Source organism: Leptinotarsa decemlineata, unplaced genomic scaffold, assembly GCF_025532065.1.
Source record: "Leptinotarsa decemlineata unplaced genomic scaffold, Ldec_3_MD MMD2_tig00026282_RagTag_RagTag, whole genome shotgun sequence".
NCBI lineage: Eukaryota > Metazoa > Arthropoda > Insecta > Coleoptera > Chrysomelidae > Leptinotarsa > Leptinotarsa decemlineata.
Window position 1 is genome coordinate 14167741 of NW_027412668.1, and position 18991 is coordinate 14186731.

Here is an 18991-nt window from a genome sequence, read left to right on the forward strand (position 1 = left end):
GGTTATTCATTTCCAATTCTAATTCATCTTGTGGAAGCTTCACCAAGAGTTGTTCATCTTCGGACGCGAAATTAACATTCAAATCTCCTGTTAAAATTAGCGGCAACGTATGATTCTATCTTCAGTAACTACCTCCCTCTCAACTTCCGTTCGCCTCGCCTGATCACACTTTTTTTAATGCTCCCATGACGCATTTACCAGCTTACTCCCCAAGTCAAGCGCGCGTAAAAAAGTGTTACTTAAAAAAACTGAAATCATGCAAGCCGAAGTTCATTTCATTTTTGAAATATTTTATAAGAGATGTAAGGACATAATTGTCGGAGCTGTCTCACGAATGATTTATAAAAATATATTTAACCGTTTCAAAAATATTTATTCATTTTTCCTATTTTCTATACATTTCAACATACATTTACTTATGAGTGCCGAAGCGACTCCAAGTCCAAAGATGACAAACGTAGAAAAATACCTCAATCCTGGAATTGATGGCCGTTTCTTGGTAGCATTTACGACAAAGTTCATCTTGCCCTCCGAAAATGGCGGATATCTTGCTGCGTTCAAGTATTCTCCCACTTTGTCCAATTTTTTAATGAGGGTGCCTTTCATGTGAGAAAACGTATCGAACGAGAATTTTCCATGGTAACCTCCCATACCACTGTTACCAACCCCTCCAAAAGGTATGGTTTCACAACTGAAGTGCATCATAGTATCGTTGATTAGCATGTTTCCGCTGGAGGTGTTCTTTAAGAAGAGGTCGTGGATTGTTTTGTCGTTAGAAAATATATATAAGGCTAGCGGTTTCTCTCTATCGTTGATGAAATCAATGGCGTTACCAGCATTGTCGATGTTAACAATAGGAAGAATAGGCCCAAATATTTCTTCCTGCATAACAGGATCTGTTGGTTTGACTTCTTGCAGTATCGTGGGCTCAATGTACAAATCGTCGATATCATGTTTACCACCAACAGCAATCTTGGATCCTGAAAAATACAATTCTAGATTGATCTATTGAAAACACTTTTTCCACGACACAACAAAAATAATTTCTCTTCACGCACCTATCACCAACTAGTTAGTGATACTTGTGATGCACTGTTTGGAACCTTTGGTGTAGTAATGAGTATTACTGGATTTCTTTCCCAACACCAAACCGTTATTTTAACACCTCGACAAGTATTTCGATCACCAAGTGATTATCTTCAAGAGGAAGATCAAACTGCCTCTTGAAGATGATCACTTGGTGATCGAAACACGTGTCGAGGTGTTGAAATAACGGTTTGATTTTGGGAAAAACTCCAGTAATATTAGTTAGTGATAGTTAACTTCATCAGAAGAATACTATAACTGATTGGAGCTCATATTATTAACTGATTATCAACTGATATCAACCTGGTTTCTACTTGTGACTGTTTGGTATGAGACTTCTGTTGTCTATCTCATTCCTCATTTTTCGATTTCGAAACCTTCGAAGGCATCTAAAAACCGTTTGTCATGTACCGATAACAAGGATTCCTCATATATTTTGTAGTCTATGAAACCGAATATGTGAAACATGATCCTTATCTTAGTTTGACCAAGCTATTACTTTATTGCAATTCTCACTCAGTAAAAATATATAACTTTCCAAGTACTTGGATCCGATATGTGGGTGATGTATTTGCCATATCCTCCACAAATAGGAGTATGGTAGAGAATTTTTTGTCTCTCTTCACAACAGATTCTGAAATATGAAGTTTACGTATGAAACTTAAAATAACGAGTTGCTATAATACCATCTCTGGATGTTCCAGGAATGAGGAACGCCGATAGGGGTTTATAATTTGAAGTAGGTATATAGAAGGAATACTAGTAGTTTCAGATATATCCCTGACATTTACCACCATAATTGGCCATAGACTGGTCACATTACCCTTGAGAAAATATTGGGAAAAATGTTAAGACAATGGAAAAAAGTCGGGATTTACGAAATCACCTATAAGGATTTCGATGGAATGAATGTTGGTCAAACTGAGGGTACTATAATAGCTCGCTATAAGGAGCATGTTTCACATATTCAGCTTTATAGACTAGAAAAATGTAATGTTGCTCAACATGCCGTAGAGAACGGCCACATAATAAGTGAAGAGTGCTTGAAACTATTGAAACCGATACATGACAACCACTTTTCATGTCTTTGAATGTTAGAATTGAAAATATATGGAATTAGATTTATGGACGGCGACAAAGATTTCATTTCTCCTCAGCCTAGTGCGAGGAATGATACTCTAAAGGAATTCGATTATCGGAAATCATCGAGTTTATGTTGATGATAGACACTACCTTGCACTGACGAGTGACCAAACAGGCCGAAAGCGGTCTGCAAGTGTGTTCCAATAATTTAAAATCTATTGCGGTAGTTGTCTCGCCAATATCATATGCAGGAATAACTTCAGTGAAGAATCCTGCACTGACACCTGTTGGATACAATCCAAAGCCCTTCGTGGTATTAGCTAGGGGAGTAGTTGTTTTCTGATGGGTGTCAGTTCATTAACCTACAGTGTAGGGAGTTGAGATTCGCCTGAACGAATTGTTCCTTTAGATGATTTGATTTATTGCCATTTTTCAAGAATGCCCACTGATTATATATGTAAAATACATGTATTCATATACAATACAATACAATAAAATGTATATATCATTATACAATATCAATGTTGCTTCTTCTGCTTTTTTCTACCCCACTTGAAGAAGTATTCAACTTCTGTAATAACATTTTATATGCATATAACAGCAGTGGTAAAGAATGAAAAATGTAAACGAAAACAAAGAATACAAAGAATAATCGGCCGATCACCAAGTATTGGCCGATACTTAATGACAGATGATAGTCCATAACATATTCAAAAAACACTTCATTGTGAGGTTTTCACCACACAGTTTTACAAAAACATTCGCGTTTTGTAAAACAAAAACGACGGCGTAGTGTGTAGTGAAAATTTCATAATGAAGCATTTCTTGAATACAATAAAATATTTTTCTTAACAAGGTCTTAACGAATATCTTAACAGTATCTTGGTTTTTAAGCTTTCGCTATTCTCGCTCGAAAGATTCGATTATAAAAAACCGCAGGCCATTATAAATACATCGCATAGAGCAGGCATGATGATAAGGCTCGATCCACACTATGATGCCGTTCTCGGTCCGATCTCGCTCCGGTCTCGGTCCGTTCCCGGTCCGGTAAAGTATTCTCAAACAAGAAAGAATCAGAGTATTCTCACTATCGCATCGCTCTGATTCCCATCCGACATCACGCCAGTACCGGTTGGTCGAAAAGAATATAGCTCGATCCACACTATGATGCCGTTATCGGTGTCCGATCTCGCTCCGGTCTCGGTCCGTTCCCGGTCCGGTAAAGTATTCTCAAACAAGAAACAATCAGAGTATTCTCACTATCGCATCGCTCTGATTCCCATCCGACATCACGCCAGTACCGGTTGGTCGAAAAGAATATAGCTCGATCCACACTATGATGCCGTTATCGGTGTCCGATCTCGCTCCGGTCTCGGTCCGTTCCCGGTCCGGTAAAGTATTCTCAAACAAGAAAGAATCAGAGTATTCTCACTATCGCATCGCTCTGATTCCCATCCGACATCACGCCAGTACCGGTTGGTCGAAAAGAATATAGCTCGATCCACACTATGATGCCGTTATCGGTGTCCGATCTCGCTCCGGTCTCGGTCCGTTCCCGGTCCGGTAAAGTATTCTCAAACAAGAAAGAATCAGAGTATTCTCACTATCGCATCGCTCTGATTCCCATCCGACATCACGCCAGTACCGGTTGGTTGAAAAGAATATAGCTCGATCCACACTATGATGCCGTTATCGGTGTCCGATCTCGCTCCGGTCTCGGTCCGTTCCCGGTCCGGTAAAGTATTCTCAAACAAGAAAGAATCAGAGTATTCTCACTATCGCATCGCTCTGATTCCCATCCGACATCACGCCAGTACCGATTGGTCGAAAAGAATATAGCTCGATCCACACTATGATGCCGTTATCGGTGTCCGATCTCGCTCCGGTCTCGGTCCGTTCCCGGTCCGGTAAAGTATTCTCAAACAAGAAAGAATCAGAGTATTCTCACTATCGCATCGCTCTGATTTCCATCCGACATCACGCCAGTACCGGTTGGTCGAAAAGAATATAGCTCGATCCACACTATGATGCCGTTATCGGTCCGATCTCGCTCCGGTCTCGGTCCGATCATAGTGTGGATCGAGTGTTCGAAACTATTCTCTAGCAAGTCAATACTAGTCAATACCGTTCACTATATAAATAATAGATACAATTACCTATATAACGACTCTATACTTTTATATAAAGGAGAGTGGTTTTAAGGGGACTTGATCAGTTGAAAAGTGACAGTCTAGAGGGGGAGAAAATCCAAATTTTCCCAAGTCCACTAGCAAAATTTCCCAACTTTCGAGAAAGTAAAAGCAGAGGGATTAGTTAGTACTATAATATATTAATTTTCTTACTCAGCTATCCAAAGATTGCCCGTTAGGGTATGCACAAGCAAAAACAAATTTTGGTAATTTTGGTAATTATAAAAATAATAATGGGAATTATTCTACTTTGGACCAAGGTCCTTGGTCTTCCACCATATCCACCATGTATAGGAATATTCAATATAAATGAAAGGAAACAACACTCAAATAATATTGTGCTTATTGTTTTCTACTATTATTTTTTCCATCTTCACGGCCCGAAATTTCCCAATTTTTGCAAGTCGAAAAAACAGCGAAAAGTTGGGAATTTTGTAAAATTGTCTCTTCAAAATTTGTGGACTGTTCTCTTACTTGGGAGAAATTAAACTTTTTTGAAGTTTTCAAACAACTCAGGATTCCAAAGTATGGGATCTCCAAGTTATGCATGGTGGGAAATCCCAACCTTCTCCTGGTTTTTTCCCTTTTCTTATTACCTCTCCCTTTTTTTCTCTCATTTGAATTTTTTTGATTTTATTCATTTTGTTACTTTTATTTTTTTCTATCTTCACGGCCAAAAATTTCCAAACCTTTTCCCAGGTCGAAAAAGCAGGGGGGGGAGGCACGCCCCTCATCCCACCCCATGGCGACGGCCATGTCTATAAGAATCAAATATCAATGCTTGGGCTGAGTACTACACCACAATCATTAAAAAATGTGAGAAGGCGAGCGACTCACTTGTATATAGTAGTGATGTTTCAGATCATTTGAAATTTGTTCCTATTGTTCCTAAGAGTGGAACAATCTCATTGAATCGGTCTTTTTTCACATCATTTCTGACAAAAATTCTATCTTTTTTGGGCATATTACACTTTGAAAGTTCTATCTTTAATCCTTACCTTCCAAAAGTTTCACTATCCTTTGAAAATGATTTCTGTTTACTATCCTTCCATAATCAGGAGATTCTTTTATATTTTCACCATACCATTTTGTCATGCATCTTTTACACGCCTCTATGAATTTTGTTGCTATTTCTTTTGAGCACAGGATGTAATCTGGTGCAATGCAGCTTTGACCAGCATTGGCGAAACGTCCAAAAAGAACTCTGGCCGCCGTCAAATCCAAGTCGGCCGTCGAGTCGATGTACACCGGGCTTTTTCCACCTAACTCAAGAGTGACAGGAGTGAGGTACTTACTAGCTGCCCTGTGAATTATCTTTCCCACATTGCAGTTTCCGGTGTAGAATATATAATCGAATCTTTGTTCCAATAGTTCGGTAGTTTCTGGTATTCCCCCATTTACTACATGGTAACATTTAGAATCTAGATATTTGGGTAAGAGTTCTGCTAAAACTTTTGCAGTGTTTGGAGCTATTTCTGATGGTTTCAGAACGACTGTGTTTCCAGCCGCAATGGCTCCTGAAAGCGGTGCCAAACATAGTTGTACGGGATAGTTCCATGCACCTATTATCAGTGCCACACCATATGGTTCGGGTTGAATTATTACCTGAAAAAAAAAAGTTGGTGAAATCCCAAAATTGTTTATTTTCAGTTACGCATTCAACAAAAACGATATCCTCAAGTTAATAACGAAATTTTCAAACCAATTGAAGTGAAAAAGCATGAGTTTTTAAATGAGATCTACGACAAAAAAAATGTTTGGCCTTCCAACTGTTTCATTGAAATATAAATAAGAATATTGCAAATAACGTCATCAATGAATACCAAAAATAGGGGTAAAGGTCTTTGAGTAAATGTGCGGAGTATCCTCTCATATTTCTTTTTTTCTAAATCCAATTGAGGAGTCAATCAGAGTCACTTCGTTTAGAGGTCACCAAGAACTTTGAATTTATGAACGAAAGTAGTGGAAGTGGACTTACTGATTGATTTTTACTATGTCTGTATTTTGATCGGTTTGTCCTATTTATACATATTTTATATTATTTAAAGTAGTACTTCTATAGCTCATAATGAGACATTTTTATATGTGGAAGTTGTACTTTCGATAATGAAGACTTGTCAAAACGTCACGGTCTAATTCTATCAATAAAGATTATATTTTCATCTTTTATAGTCTGTAACTAGTATTACCAATTAAACTAATCATAATTGTATCTTACAGTGTCCATGATAAACGTGAGAGGTTTATCCGGTTTCTGGGGTTGCATCCATTCCTCCAAATTGAAAATAATATTTCTTAGATCGTTAGCCACATAATTAACTTCGAAGATAACTGCTTCGAATTTTGGCTTTCTTACATCCTTGATTATTGCTTCTGTTAATATTTCTTTATTTTCTTCAACTAATTTCAATAGCGACTTGATTTGTTTCAAACGAAATGCGTAACTTTTTGTGACTCCACTGTTGAATGCGTCTCTAGCGGCAGCTACAGTTTCGGAAGGGGTCGACATGTTTTATCCTGAAAATATAGCAACATGAAAGTAGAGTGATACTACTTTGAATGAAATGTATACGTATTATATACTGTGTAAATAAAGTAAGACTTTGGTACACGATCTATTCTATATGTCAATTCAAAGTCAGTTTTTGCAAACATAGTATACTAGATACTAAAAATTTCAGTTTTAGAGACAACTACGAGTGTGATTGAAACTGATTGGGCAACATTTAACATTTCATTCAACTTTATATACGCTTTCCGTTGGGTTCTGTCATCAGAATTTTGGCGTTGCCCCAGTTCATTTGTGCACCATCTCTCATCAAAATATGCTCTGATAATTTGGATTTATCATATTTCGATTTTATCATATCATTATGTTGTTCGGATTTACTTATTCTAAAAGGACTTGAAGTCTTACCGCATAGTCATAGAACACCTATATACAATAAAATATGAGAAAGTCCAAACAAATAGAGCATATTTCGAATAGTGATGACGCCGAACTTCTGCTTGCATAATGTTCAAAGCCGTTTTAGGAGTTTTTCTTTAAGAATTTGAGAAAGAGCACGGAAGTAGTCATTCAAATGAAGTATACACTCATTTAGTTATTAAAGTACGCGTATTTAGTGACAAAATACTCTTCCCATAGCAGCACAATGATGATGCTAACTTGGTTAGCAAAACGCACGTGAAGAGGCAGTATTTTCAAGTGATTTGCCAACACTAATTAATTTCAATATTGTCCACTATGGGTTACTACGGGATTGCTATATGAGTTATAGCTATATATACAGTGTGTAAAAGCCAAATGGAATAAACTCATTATTTCGGTTACTGTACATATTTAAAAAATATCTGGAAACACGTCAAATGTAAATTATAATTAGACATTCTTTAACGTAAAAATGCCACCCCTACCTTCAACCCCCTTCGAATGACAGGTATAACCTCTATTTTTTTTAATGGGAAGTATAGGTTTGTGATATATCGTTTGAAAGGTCTCTTCATTCTCTATTAAAAATGTTATCGCTTTCTAGTTTATTGCAACAATAGAGATAAAATAAATTAAAATCATGTGATTACTGAAATTCGATAAAATAGACTTAAAAAGTAAAATGTACTGCAGAACTTAATGAAATTTAGAATACGAAAAAGAACTGTAGATGTTAACGAAGTAGATGTTCAAAATATTCACCGCGAACGTCTTGGCAACATCCTGAACTCAAATAAAACTGTCTTCTAACATTATTTAACATATCAGGCGTGGCCGACCTAATCGAAAGCGTTATTCCTTCTTTTAAGTCATTCAAATCTGAAGGTTCAGTTTTGAACACATTGCCTTTTATATATTCCCATGAAATTAAATGTAATGATGAAAGATCAGGTGATTGCGCTGGCCATTCAGTCGATACTTGCCTCCCTCTCCACCCATTGGGAAATGTATCGAGGTATTGCCGGACATTAACTTGGTAATGTGGTGGTGCTCTATCCTGCTGAAACCGTCTCGTATTCACTGGAACTTGAGGGTTTCCTGAATCAGGATATGGATTTGCTAAACTTGAAGTAGTGCTAAATAATTATCTCCATTCAAGTTGCCCTCAATGAGGAAGGAACCAATGATATGGTTTCCTACAATCACTGCCAAAACATTAACTTTGTGAGGGTATTGCGTGTGTTATTCTCTCATCCACTGAGGATTTTCCGTTGACCAGTAGCGGCAATTTTGCCGATTAGCATGACCGTTAAGAGACAAAGTACACTCATCAGAAAACATAACGTTTTCTAATTGGATGATATTGTTATCCAATATGTTCATCATTTGCTCAAAAAAATAAGTTATTCTGTCATTTTATAAGGATGCATTTTATTTTCTTTTAGTATGTTTACTATCGATGTGTGGCTAACTTTGAATGTAGTGGATGTCTGTCTACTCGACTCAAACTCAAGCATCACATCTAATTTGAGTTCATAACTCATTGCATTGGCAGCTGCTTTTTTAATCTGACCCACATGACCAAGGTCGCGAAACTGCTTCTCCGTAACTAATCATTTGTAAAACTGTTATTTTATGCATTTCCGTTAATCTAACCATTTATCAGGCTTGAAGTTAACGAACTTCAAACTTGAATTAAAATACTGACAACTAATATTGTAACATACAAAACAAGTTGACAAGGAGTTTTAAACTAACGTTGCGACGGAAATTATTTATAGTTTTTTAAAGGATACCATCTGAAAAGAACATTGCTATGGTGTTTGCTTACTTTCTTATCATCAATACCTCAACATGAAATGAGTTTTGAGGATATTGCAATAAGTTATGAGTGTATTTTATCGAATTTCGGTAACCACATGATTTTAATTTATTTTATCTTAATTGTTGCAATAAACCTTGAAGCAATTTGAAAAGAGAATGAAGAGACCTTCCAAACGATATATCACAAGCCTATACTTACCATTTAAAAAATTGGGGTTTTATCTGTCATTTGACGGGGGTTGAAGGTAGAGGTAGCTTTTTTTGTCCGTTGATGTATGTCAAATTATAATTTAAATTTGGCGTGTTTCAGGATTTTGTTAAAATATGTACCGTAGCCGAAATAATGAATTTATTCCATTTGGCTTTTACACACTGTATATTTGAGAAAGAAAGATTTTGGCTTTCTACTTCTCCATCTTTATACAAAAATGTGAGTATCTTTCAAGGAAAGGAAGGCAGCAATCAATTTCAAACATTTAACTCTATAGAAAAATGTGTAGATCATGCAAAGAAGTAACTTTCAGCCACAAACTGAAAGAAAAGCTCTTTCGAAACAGCTACTTTTATATAAAGATTGAATTACACGAAAGAAACATGATTTCGAAACAAATACTTTCATATGAACACTGAATTATACAAAAAGCACTTTTTTCTATTCAGTTTGTATTTCAAACATTCGTCATGGAATTGAATCAGATATCATTCACAGGATTCCAAAATGGAAGAGGTGAAATTTTACTTACAGGGAACACTGTCATTCTCACTGGTGAACATTTTAAGATGAAGCTCTTATATTTTATAATGTTATCCAGGTTTGATGCTAAAGAGGCGAAAAGGTAAGTGTCTCAAGTCGAAACATCGAATGTCTACCAGTGAGGATGACAGTTAGGATGTAAGTAAACTTTTACCTATTTCATTTACTATATTTTGTAGAAATCCTGTGAATGATATCTGATTCAATTCCATGACGAATGTTCGGAAGACAAACTGAATAGAGAAAAGTGCTTTTCCTATAATTCAATGTCAATATTATAAAAGTATTTGTTTCGAAAATATTTTTCTTTCCTGTAATTCAATGTTTATATGAAAGCAGCTGTTTCGAGAGGGCTTTTCTTCCTGTTCGTGTATGAATATCCCCGCATTTTTTTGTATGAAGATGAAAAAGTGAAAAATCAAAACGTTTCTTTTCCAAAAATTATTCTCTCTTAAAAATATACCCCTTCTAATTGAAATTATAACTTAGTTATAGCTATAATAGACAATTTAATTTCTCTTCATAAAAAAACTGGATGAAAGACTAGAATTGAAACCGCCTTCTGAGTTAGAGAAGGAGGTGAGAGTTGTGATATTTCAAAGTAAGTGTGTGAGTACTAGTTGAGCGTTCAGAAAGAAACAGATCAACATTTAAAGATAAAGCAAACTCATTATGTTGCTGTAAAAATAACCAACACGACGAACAGTCCAAATTCTTGTGCCAATACATTTTAATAGAAGTTGAACACGAAAGAAGCAGTCAAAACTTCTTGCTCACTTTAACATATTTTATTTAACCCTATAGACAACATGTTAGAAAATAAAAAGACGGAATATATAAAATAATATAAAATAATCTATGAGGACTGCGACAGAGAATATATCGACCAGACAAAGCAAGCTATTAAAACTTGTTTCGAAGAAAACGCAGCATATATCACTAGATTGAAGGTGATTGACAATGGTTTCATGATGAATTTCACTAGTTCGGACTTCCATTGTCTACTATATAAAATGATTTGAAATCCCTGAAACAACTAAAAAAGAAGAATTGAAAATGAATAGCTGAAAATAACAATTATATTAACCAAAATAACCCTGAAATGAAATAATAGTGAAATGAAATACAAGTTAAAATAGAACAATTGAATAAATTAAAATAAAAAAATGAAGAAAGAAAATAAAAATAAAAAATGGAGAGATTCCAAGTCACGTTAGTTCACGACGTTTCGATTGTTAGTATCTACAATCGTCTTCGGGTTATGACTGGACTGATTCCTCCGAAAGATGACTATTTATAGGTCGTTCGAGTACTTTCACTTATCCCCGCTTTCCATTTTCCGCTTCACTGGTTCCGTGGGAGATGACCGTATTGGCGGGAGTTGGCCATTTTTCGCTTGATGATGGGTTTCCATATGTTGCGTATTTCTACGCTGGCTTGGCTGAATACGTTGTTGGCGTTGTATGCGGCTTCCTTGAATTTTCTCTTAAACCAATGTTCCTCTCTGTGCAAGATCTCAGCTTGGGACCACTCGATGTTGTGTTGATGGGTCCAAACATGGTCTGCTATTCCTGATTTGCTGGTTTCCCCTCGCTGTGTGTGTTTCTTGTGCTCGGCAATGCGAACATTCAATGGCCTCTTAGTTTCACCAATATAGGATTTTCCGCACTCACAGGGTATCCGGTAAATTTAATTCTTGGAATCGCAGTCCGCGTTTGGTGGCCTGGTTTTCGTGAGGCTGCTACGGATAGTGTTACCGGATCTGAAGCAGGTTTTGATGTTGTACTTGAACCAATTCTTCTTATCCTCTCCGATAATCCTCTGATGTAGGGAAGTGCAAGCACTGGATGTGACGGCTTCTCTTCCTTACGAGGCTCCTGCTGTCTTCTAGCCAAAGTATTTTCTGTCATCGCTTTGGAGTAGCCATTCCGTTGAAGATCATTTTTGATGATGTCTAGTTCCTTCTCTAGACCTTCCTTCGTATCACAGAGCCCAAAAGCACGGTCTAATAGACTCTTGATGATTCCTCTTTTAGTCGATTGATGGTGGTTGGATTCGTGGTTCAGATACTGTCCCGTATGAGTGGGTTTTCGGTATACAGATGTTTCCCACTTAGTGTCGGCAATTCGTTGTGGATTTTCTCCTCCATTGTGAAATTGATGGAAGGTCTCACGTTGTTGATGTGTTTCAGGAAGGCGTCTCGTTCAGTATTCCCATGGTTCCATATTATGAAGGTGTCGTCAACATATCTCAACCAGACTCGAGGTTTCTTGTGGGCTTCTTCAATGGCCATAGTTTCAAACCACTCCATATATATGTTGGCTATGACTAGTGAAAGTGGCGATCCCATTGGCAGTCCCTCATCTTGTGTAAAGAATTCGTCCTTCAGTTGGAAATAACAGTTTCGTACACAGCATCCTGGTAATTTTATTATTTTTACTTGTATTTTATTTCACTATTATTTCATTTCAGGTTCATTTTGGTTAATATAATTGTTATTTTCAGTTATTGATTTTCAATTCTTCTTTTTTAGTTGTTTCAGGGATTTCAAATCATTTTATATAGTAGACAATGGAAGTCCGAACTAGTGAAATATATCACAATGACAAATGGTCTCTTTTAAACACCCCAATGTTTATCTTGATATGAATCGATTTGTTGAATTCAGAGGGAATTTTCAAGTTTCCTGTGAATTTCTACAAGAAATTATTGATGAAAAAGTGTACCCTGTTGAATATGAATAAAGACTAGTTTTAGAGTTAGAAATGAGTCCACCTCATCTCCTGAAATCATCGATTTGGTCGGTAAAACGCGCGTCGAAAAGAGTGTTGCAGTTCTGGTGTTTGAGAACAGTGCTTGTTTTGGATTTATTCTTCAACAAGGGTTCCAGTTATACCTTTCACGCTCTGTTTATTCACATTTTTATTTACAGAATATAGAAGCGCGTTTTCTTGAGAATGTATGGAAACAAAATTGAACATCTATATTTATGAATGAGAAATTCATTCACTTGACACTCACTCATTCATCTCTGTTTCTTCATACTGGTGAGTCCCAGAAAGCTAAAATTTTAGTATACAGGGTATTTCATATTCGATGGTCTATTAGACATCTAGAGAACAAAAAAAGATGAGAGTTTTAAATTTTGGTTACCGATGTAAATAGTTGTGATCTATCGTTCAAAAATATTCTCGTCACCGCAATGTTGCCACATCTACATGTAACAGACATCTACTTGGAAATTTCAAATGAAGTACCCTATATATTATATCATTTTTGAATTCTGCATCATAATCCAAATCACTTTTGTTGAACATGTTCTATGCATATCTCTCATCGTTTTTAAAATATTAATTATTTTATAATGGATACATCGAACTCAACTTCTGGCAACATTGAGATAAGATATATGGTAATTGTTATTTCAGAATGGATTCCAAATCTTATTTTATACAGAGTGTCTGAAAAATACGTCTCAATTTTTATCTTCGATAAACGACCATAACTAAATTTTTTCAAAAGGAACACCCTGTATATTATTTAATTTTCGAATTCAGTCAACTAATGTGAACAACTTCCATCAACTATGTCCTATAACTATCTCTGGCCGTTTATGAGATATGAATTCTTCTATAATTTTTTTCTTCTATGCAAATATAAAATTTCAAATACAAAATTCCGGAAAAATGTATTATGTAAATATCGAATAATGAATAATGACTTTACATCAGTTCAGGAAGGTTTAATGAAATACCTACATGATTGAAAATTCATAGTGGGTATATGACAAACATTACCTAATATTTCAAAACAAGAACGAACACTTTTTCAAAATTGAATTGATAACAAAAATAATTGTACACTAGAAAACAAGAGAAAATATTGTGAAACTGACTTCGCAATTATTTGACATTCGATACTGATATGACAAAAATTCAGTAGCTCAGTTACTTGAAATGCTGACCATTTACTTGTAAACATTTAACCGGTTCTTTCAGTTTCTGTTTCTTTGATTTTTCTCCAGAGGTGAAAATCTAGGGGAGTCAGGTCCGGTGAGCGAAGCGATCAAATCCAAGGACCCAAGCGACGTATCCACCGATCTTCGAACTTATCGGTTAGTTCCCTACTCACTTCACGTGTGCAATGTCTAGGAGCTTCATTCAACTAATACCAACATTTCCGAGACAAGTAAAGGGGCAAATTATCCAGAAAATACTCACAGTCGATTTCAGAATATCAAAATATTTTTCGGAATTCAACTTTTCTTCATAAATGCAAATAGAAACTTTATCATCTATGAGCATACAAAAAACATTAAAACTGAATTTTTGTTGAAATCCTCCTTGCTCAGAAGTGATTATTTCGACAATTGAATATTCCCTCACGTGAAAATTGTGATTCATCAGTCCATATCATTTTTTTCAAAAAGTTTGGATCTTCGTATGTCCATGTTAGTGCCATTTCGCAAAATTCTACCCGTTTTGGGGATCATCTTCATGTAAAGCTTGCAACCTAATTAATTTATAATCGTGCACATTATGTTTTTGTAAAATTCTCCATATAGAATTCGAGATATTCCCAAATCAACCGCAGCACTAGATACTGATGCATGGAAATAAGCATAAAAATATCCTAAAATGTTCATTTAATTTTCCATATCACCAGTCACCGGACTCACTACTTCAATATAACAGTCGATGAAGCTATTCTATAGTGAAACGCGCGTCGCAGTTTTTGTAAAACCCTTTATAGTGAAAATCATACAATAAACTGTATTAATTAGACTTAGATCATGACACACCACTATCCTTGCCGAAATTCGGTTGTGAAATTCAAAATTAATGTTTAAAACTCTTTTGATATTCGAGTAGATGATTAGAAATAGAAAAAGTTTCACCATATGTATTGAAGGAGTGAAGGCGCGATACCTACGCTGAAATTTTAAGAATGTTTGTATTATGCACTTGATTTTTCGTTTGTTTGAAGGTGATTGACAATGTTTCGTGATGAATTTCACTAGTTCGGACTTCCATTGTCTACTATATAAAATGATTTGAAATCCCTGAAACAAGTAAAAAAGAATAATTAAAAAGAATAGTTGAAAATAACAATTATATTAAGCAACAATAAACCTGAAATGAAATGATAGTGAAATAACCTACAAGTAAAAAATATAATAATTGAATAAATAAAAAAATTAAAGGAATGAAAAAAGAAAATAATAAAAATAAAAAGTGTAGAGATTCCAAGTCTTGGAAGAAAATAATAAAATTCCAAGTCTTGGAATCTCTACACTTTTTATTTTTATTATTTTCTTTTTTCATTCCTTTAATTTTTTTATTTATTCAATTATTATATTTTTTACTTGTAGGTTATTTCACTATCATTTCATTTCAGGTTTATTGTTGCTTAATATAATTGTTATTTTCAACTATTCTTTTTAATTATTCTTTTTTACTTGTTTCAGGGATTTCAAATCATTTTATATAGTAGACAATGGAAGTCCGAACTAGTGAAATTCGCTTGATTTTTGATTTATTGGAAATTTTATGCTTGCAGAGGAGCATTTTTTTTAAATAGTTCACTTCTCATAAAGGGTCAGAGATAGGTATAGGACATGGTTGATCAAAGTTGTTCATATTGGTTGACTAAATTCAAAAATTGAATAATATACAGGGTGTTCCATTTGAAAAAATATAGTTATGGTCGTTTATCAAAAATACTAATTGAGACGTATTTTTCAGACACTATGTATGAAATAAGATTTGAGTTCCATTCTGAAATAACAACCACCATATCTTATCTCAATGATGATATGATATATAGGGTGTTTCATTTGAAATTTCGAAGTTGATGTCTGTTACATGTAGATGGGGCAACATTGCAGTGATGAAAATATTTTCATACGATAGATCACAACCATTTTTATCGATAACCAAAATTAAAACTCTTATCTTTTTTTGTTCTCTAGATACGTCTAATAGACCATCGAATATGTAATACCCTCTATAGGTAGGTGCTTCTTAGGTCTTAGATGTCCGCTAAGAAACAATTTCAAAATATTCCAACTTTATGTAGGTTTCATGTTGTAGACGTGCAATAGAAACGGTTTTCAAATATTCCAACTGGGACGCCCGCCGCGGGGTCAAAGGAGCGTTCATGAAACAACATTATTTTTCCATCACTGTTTCTCTATACCCTCAAATTTCCGATGGGTGAATTTATATTTGGTATCAATATTGCACCCGTGCGGAGTCGGGGCGGTTCGCTAAGTTTGGAAAAACTCTCTTATTCCAAAGTGTTTCGCAAGAATACAATCATCTTTTCGAAACCCATCGTATAACTCTTTTTTCACTCTACTGTTTAATGATAATTACTAAAATAGATAAAGGAGACTCGACCTTCCAACCTGACTCGGTAATATCACGTTCGCTCATATTGGAGATAACTCATTTATTTCAGAGAGATTATCTGAAATTTCTCAAAAATTGTTGATCCCGTGAATTTTGAACACACTGGATTTTCCAAGGTATTAGATTGATAAACAACAACGTATGACACGATGTATAAAAGTGTGTATAGTCTATCCATTCCCAATTGGAACGGCAATAAAAATAATTGTACAGTCATAAACATTTCTAGCCTGTGGCCCCTAGTCGCCCAGATAGTTAGTAAACGTGCTATCAAATGTAGTTGAGGAGTAAAGGCTCGGCTAGCTGTAATGGCTGAATACTAATTTTTTGTCCGTTTCACAATATTTCTTTATCAGTGCCGTGTGTTCGTAGGGTTAGGTGAGGTAGTGAGTGGTTTTGAAAACCGTTTTTTGAAAACTTTTTCTAGAGATCAATTACCCTAACACCAAACTAATACTTTTGCACTCGACGCGCGTTTCGCTAACAAGGTTAGTATCTTCAGAAGAAGCAAATTGTACTGAATCTAAAGACAAAGGTTAGCTGTTTATATACCTTAAGTTTTTTGATCCGATGTGGACTTTGTTTGTTAAATGATGATTATCCTAATTGATTTTTCGGTAATTATAACTAGTGGAACCACTACCTGCAAATTAATTTGTCAACAATAGATTAAAAAGCGGACAAATCAGTTTGGTGTTAGGGTAATTGATCTATAGAAAAAGTTTTCAACTTTTACACCAAAGGTTCCAATCTCATCGTTTAAACCGATTTTTGTAAAAATCTTAGTGTTTTTGGGTACTTTCATCAATATGGAGACCTTTTGAAACAAATGATAACATTACGTGTGAGGCATCTGTGTCAATCGACAGGGATCCGGAATTTGACAATAAGAACTTACATGTTCAAGTTCAGCGAGTAGAAGAAGGAAAACTGTCACACTTCACAGAATGCTATTGTGAATAGAATATGCGAGTTAACGAAACTATCTCGTTCGACAGTTCTTCGAATCATTAAAATAGGGATGTCATTGACCATGCAATGAAACGAAAACAAAGGAATAAAAAATTTCCCAAACGTTGATGGTGCTACAAAAGATGTGATTCGGCGAACAATTTATGGTATACACCAAAAAAATGAAGTACCCACCTTGGAAATGATTTGGTATAAACTACTCGACTATCCCGATTACAATTACAAATCTTTAGAAACTCTACGAGGTGTCTTATTGCCTTGTGGTTTCAAATATAAAAAATTGAACAATCGGATGGTAATAATTGAATCGACACGCATTGTTCAACTCCGACAAGAATATTTGAGGCGAATGAAAAACTTCCGAGAATCCAGCAGACATATAATCTACCTCGACGAAACTTGGTTCGACACCCATGATGTTAAATATGGCTAGGTAGTATTGTGCTTTGAACACACCTTCTTCAAGGGGAAAACGTGTTATAATTTTGCATGCCGGGAATGAAAGTGGTTTCGTACCTAACGCTTTGCTTCTGTCGGCCAAAAATATGAAAGATTCGTCTGCTAATTACCACGAAGATATGACTGCGGCTTTATTCGAAACCTGGTTCAGTGAGCAGCTTCTCCCAAATATTCCTCCAAACTCGGTTATTGTTATGGATAACGCTCCGTATCATTCTCGGTTATTGATTACAATACCAAATAATTACACAAAAAAGCAGATATTGTTGATTTCATGCGAAATCATGACATGGAAATACCCGAAAAGATTCCAACGAAAAAGGTATTACTGGCGACCATAAAACAACGTAATTTCAAAAAAGAGTATATTATTGTTTGCCTCCATACTATTGTGTGTTCAATCCAATTGAAATGGTTTGGGCCACAATGAAAGAAAGCTTGCGGAAATGTAATCAGTCACCGACTTTGAATGCTGTGGTGCTTGACAATATAAGGCGAGTGGTGAATGAAGTAGGTAATAGTGATGTGTGGAAGAACTGTGTGAGCCACGTTATAAAAGAAGAGAACAAATATTATGTGCAAAGTTCCATAAATCCGATCGTTATTCAACCCGATGATGATTCCACCTCATCCGAATATAGCGAAGAAGAATTTTGATTTTTCTAGCAATTCTGTTGGCCTCTATTATTTTGGAAATATATTGTTACGATATTTACTTGGGGTTCGTTTTTAAAACAACAACACTAATAATACTTGAACAACTTTTATTTATTTAATACACAACTATAGTAGTAGTCAGCTGCGGCGTTAGGGATTTCGTAACATTATCCCCCTCTCAAATTTGATCGTCCCGATCAAACAATATGTCGTTGTCCCTATTGTATCGTTTGAGTCTTTCTAGGTGAACGACCTTCATTTTTGCTCTGGACCTACGTTGAATCCTATACACCACGTCAGTTATTCTCTTTACTATCGTGTAGGGTCCTTCAAAAGATGGTGTTAATTTGGGGGAAATTCCTTTTCTACGACGAGGGTTGTACAGCCACACTTGATCTCCTTCTTTGAATCCACCAGTATTTGCCTTGAGATCGTATCGAGCCTTCATCCTGTCACTAGTCATTTTTAATCTTCTTCTAGCCATTTCGTGGATCCTTGTCAAGCTATCTCGCAGTTCGTCTGCGTAATCTTGCACCTCTTTATTTTCAGCACTTGGTGATCCGAACACCAAGTCACAGGGCAAGCGAAGATCTCTTCCGAATATGATACTGGCTGGGGTGAG

General features: G+C 35.6%; 1 protein-coding gene across 1 annotated transcript in view; it reads right to left on the reverse strand.

Moving 5' to 3' along the window:
* Positions 1-352: 352 nt before the first annotated feature.
* LOC111515135 (aldehyde dehydrogenase, dimeric NADP-preferring) overlaps positions 353-18991 on the reverse strand; it is a 39259-nt gene continuing 20620 nt past the window's right edge. Inside the window, exons 2-4 of the mRNA XM_074179862.1 lie at positions 6577-6875; positions 5357-5963; positions 353-980 (exon numbers count right to left, since the gene is read on the reverse strand). Of these exons, the coding sequence (XP_074035963.1) occupies positions 373-980; positions 5357-5963; positions 6577-6867 (1506 nt within the window). The 5' untranslated portion in view covers positions 6868-6875 and the 3' untranslated portion in view covers positions 353-372. The remainder of the gene's footprint in view (positions 981-5356; positions 5964-6576; positions 6876-18991) is intronic.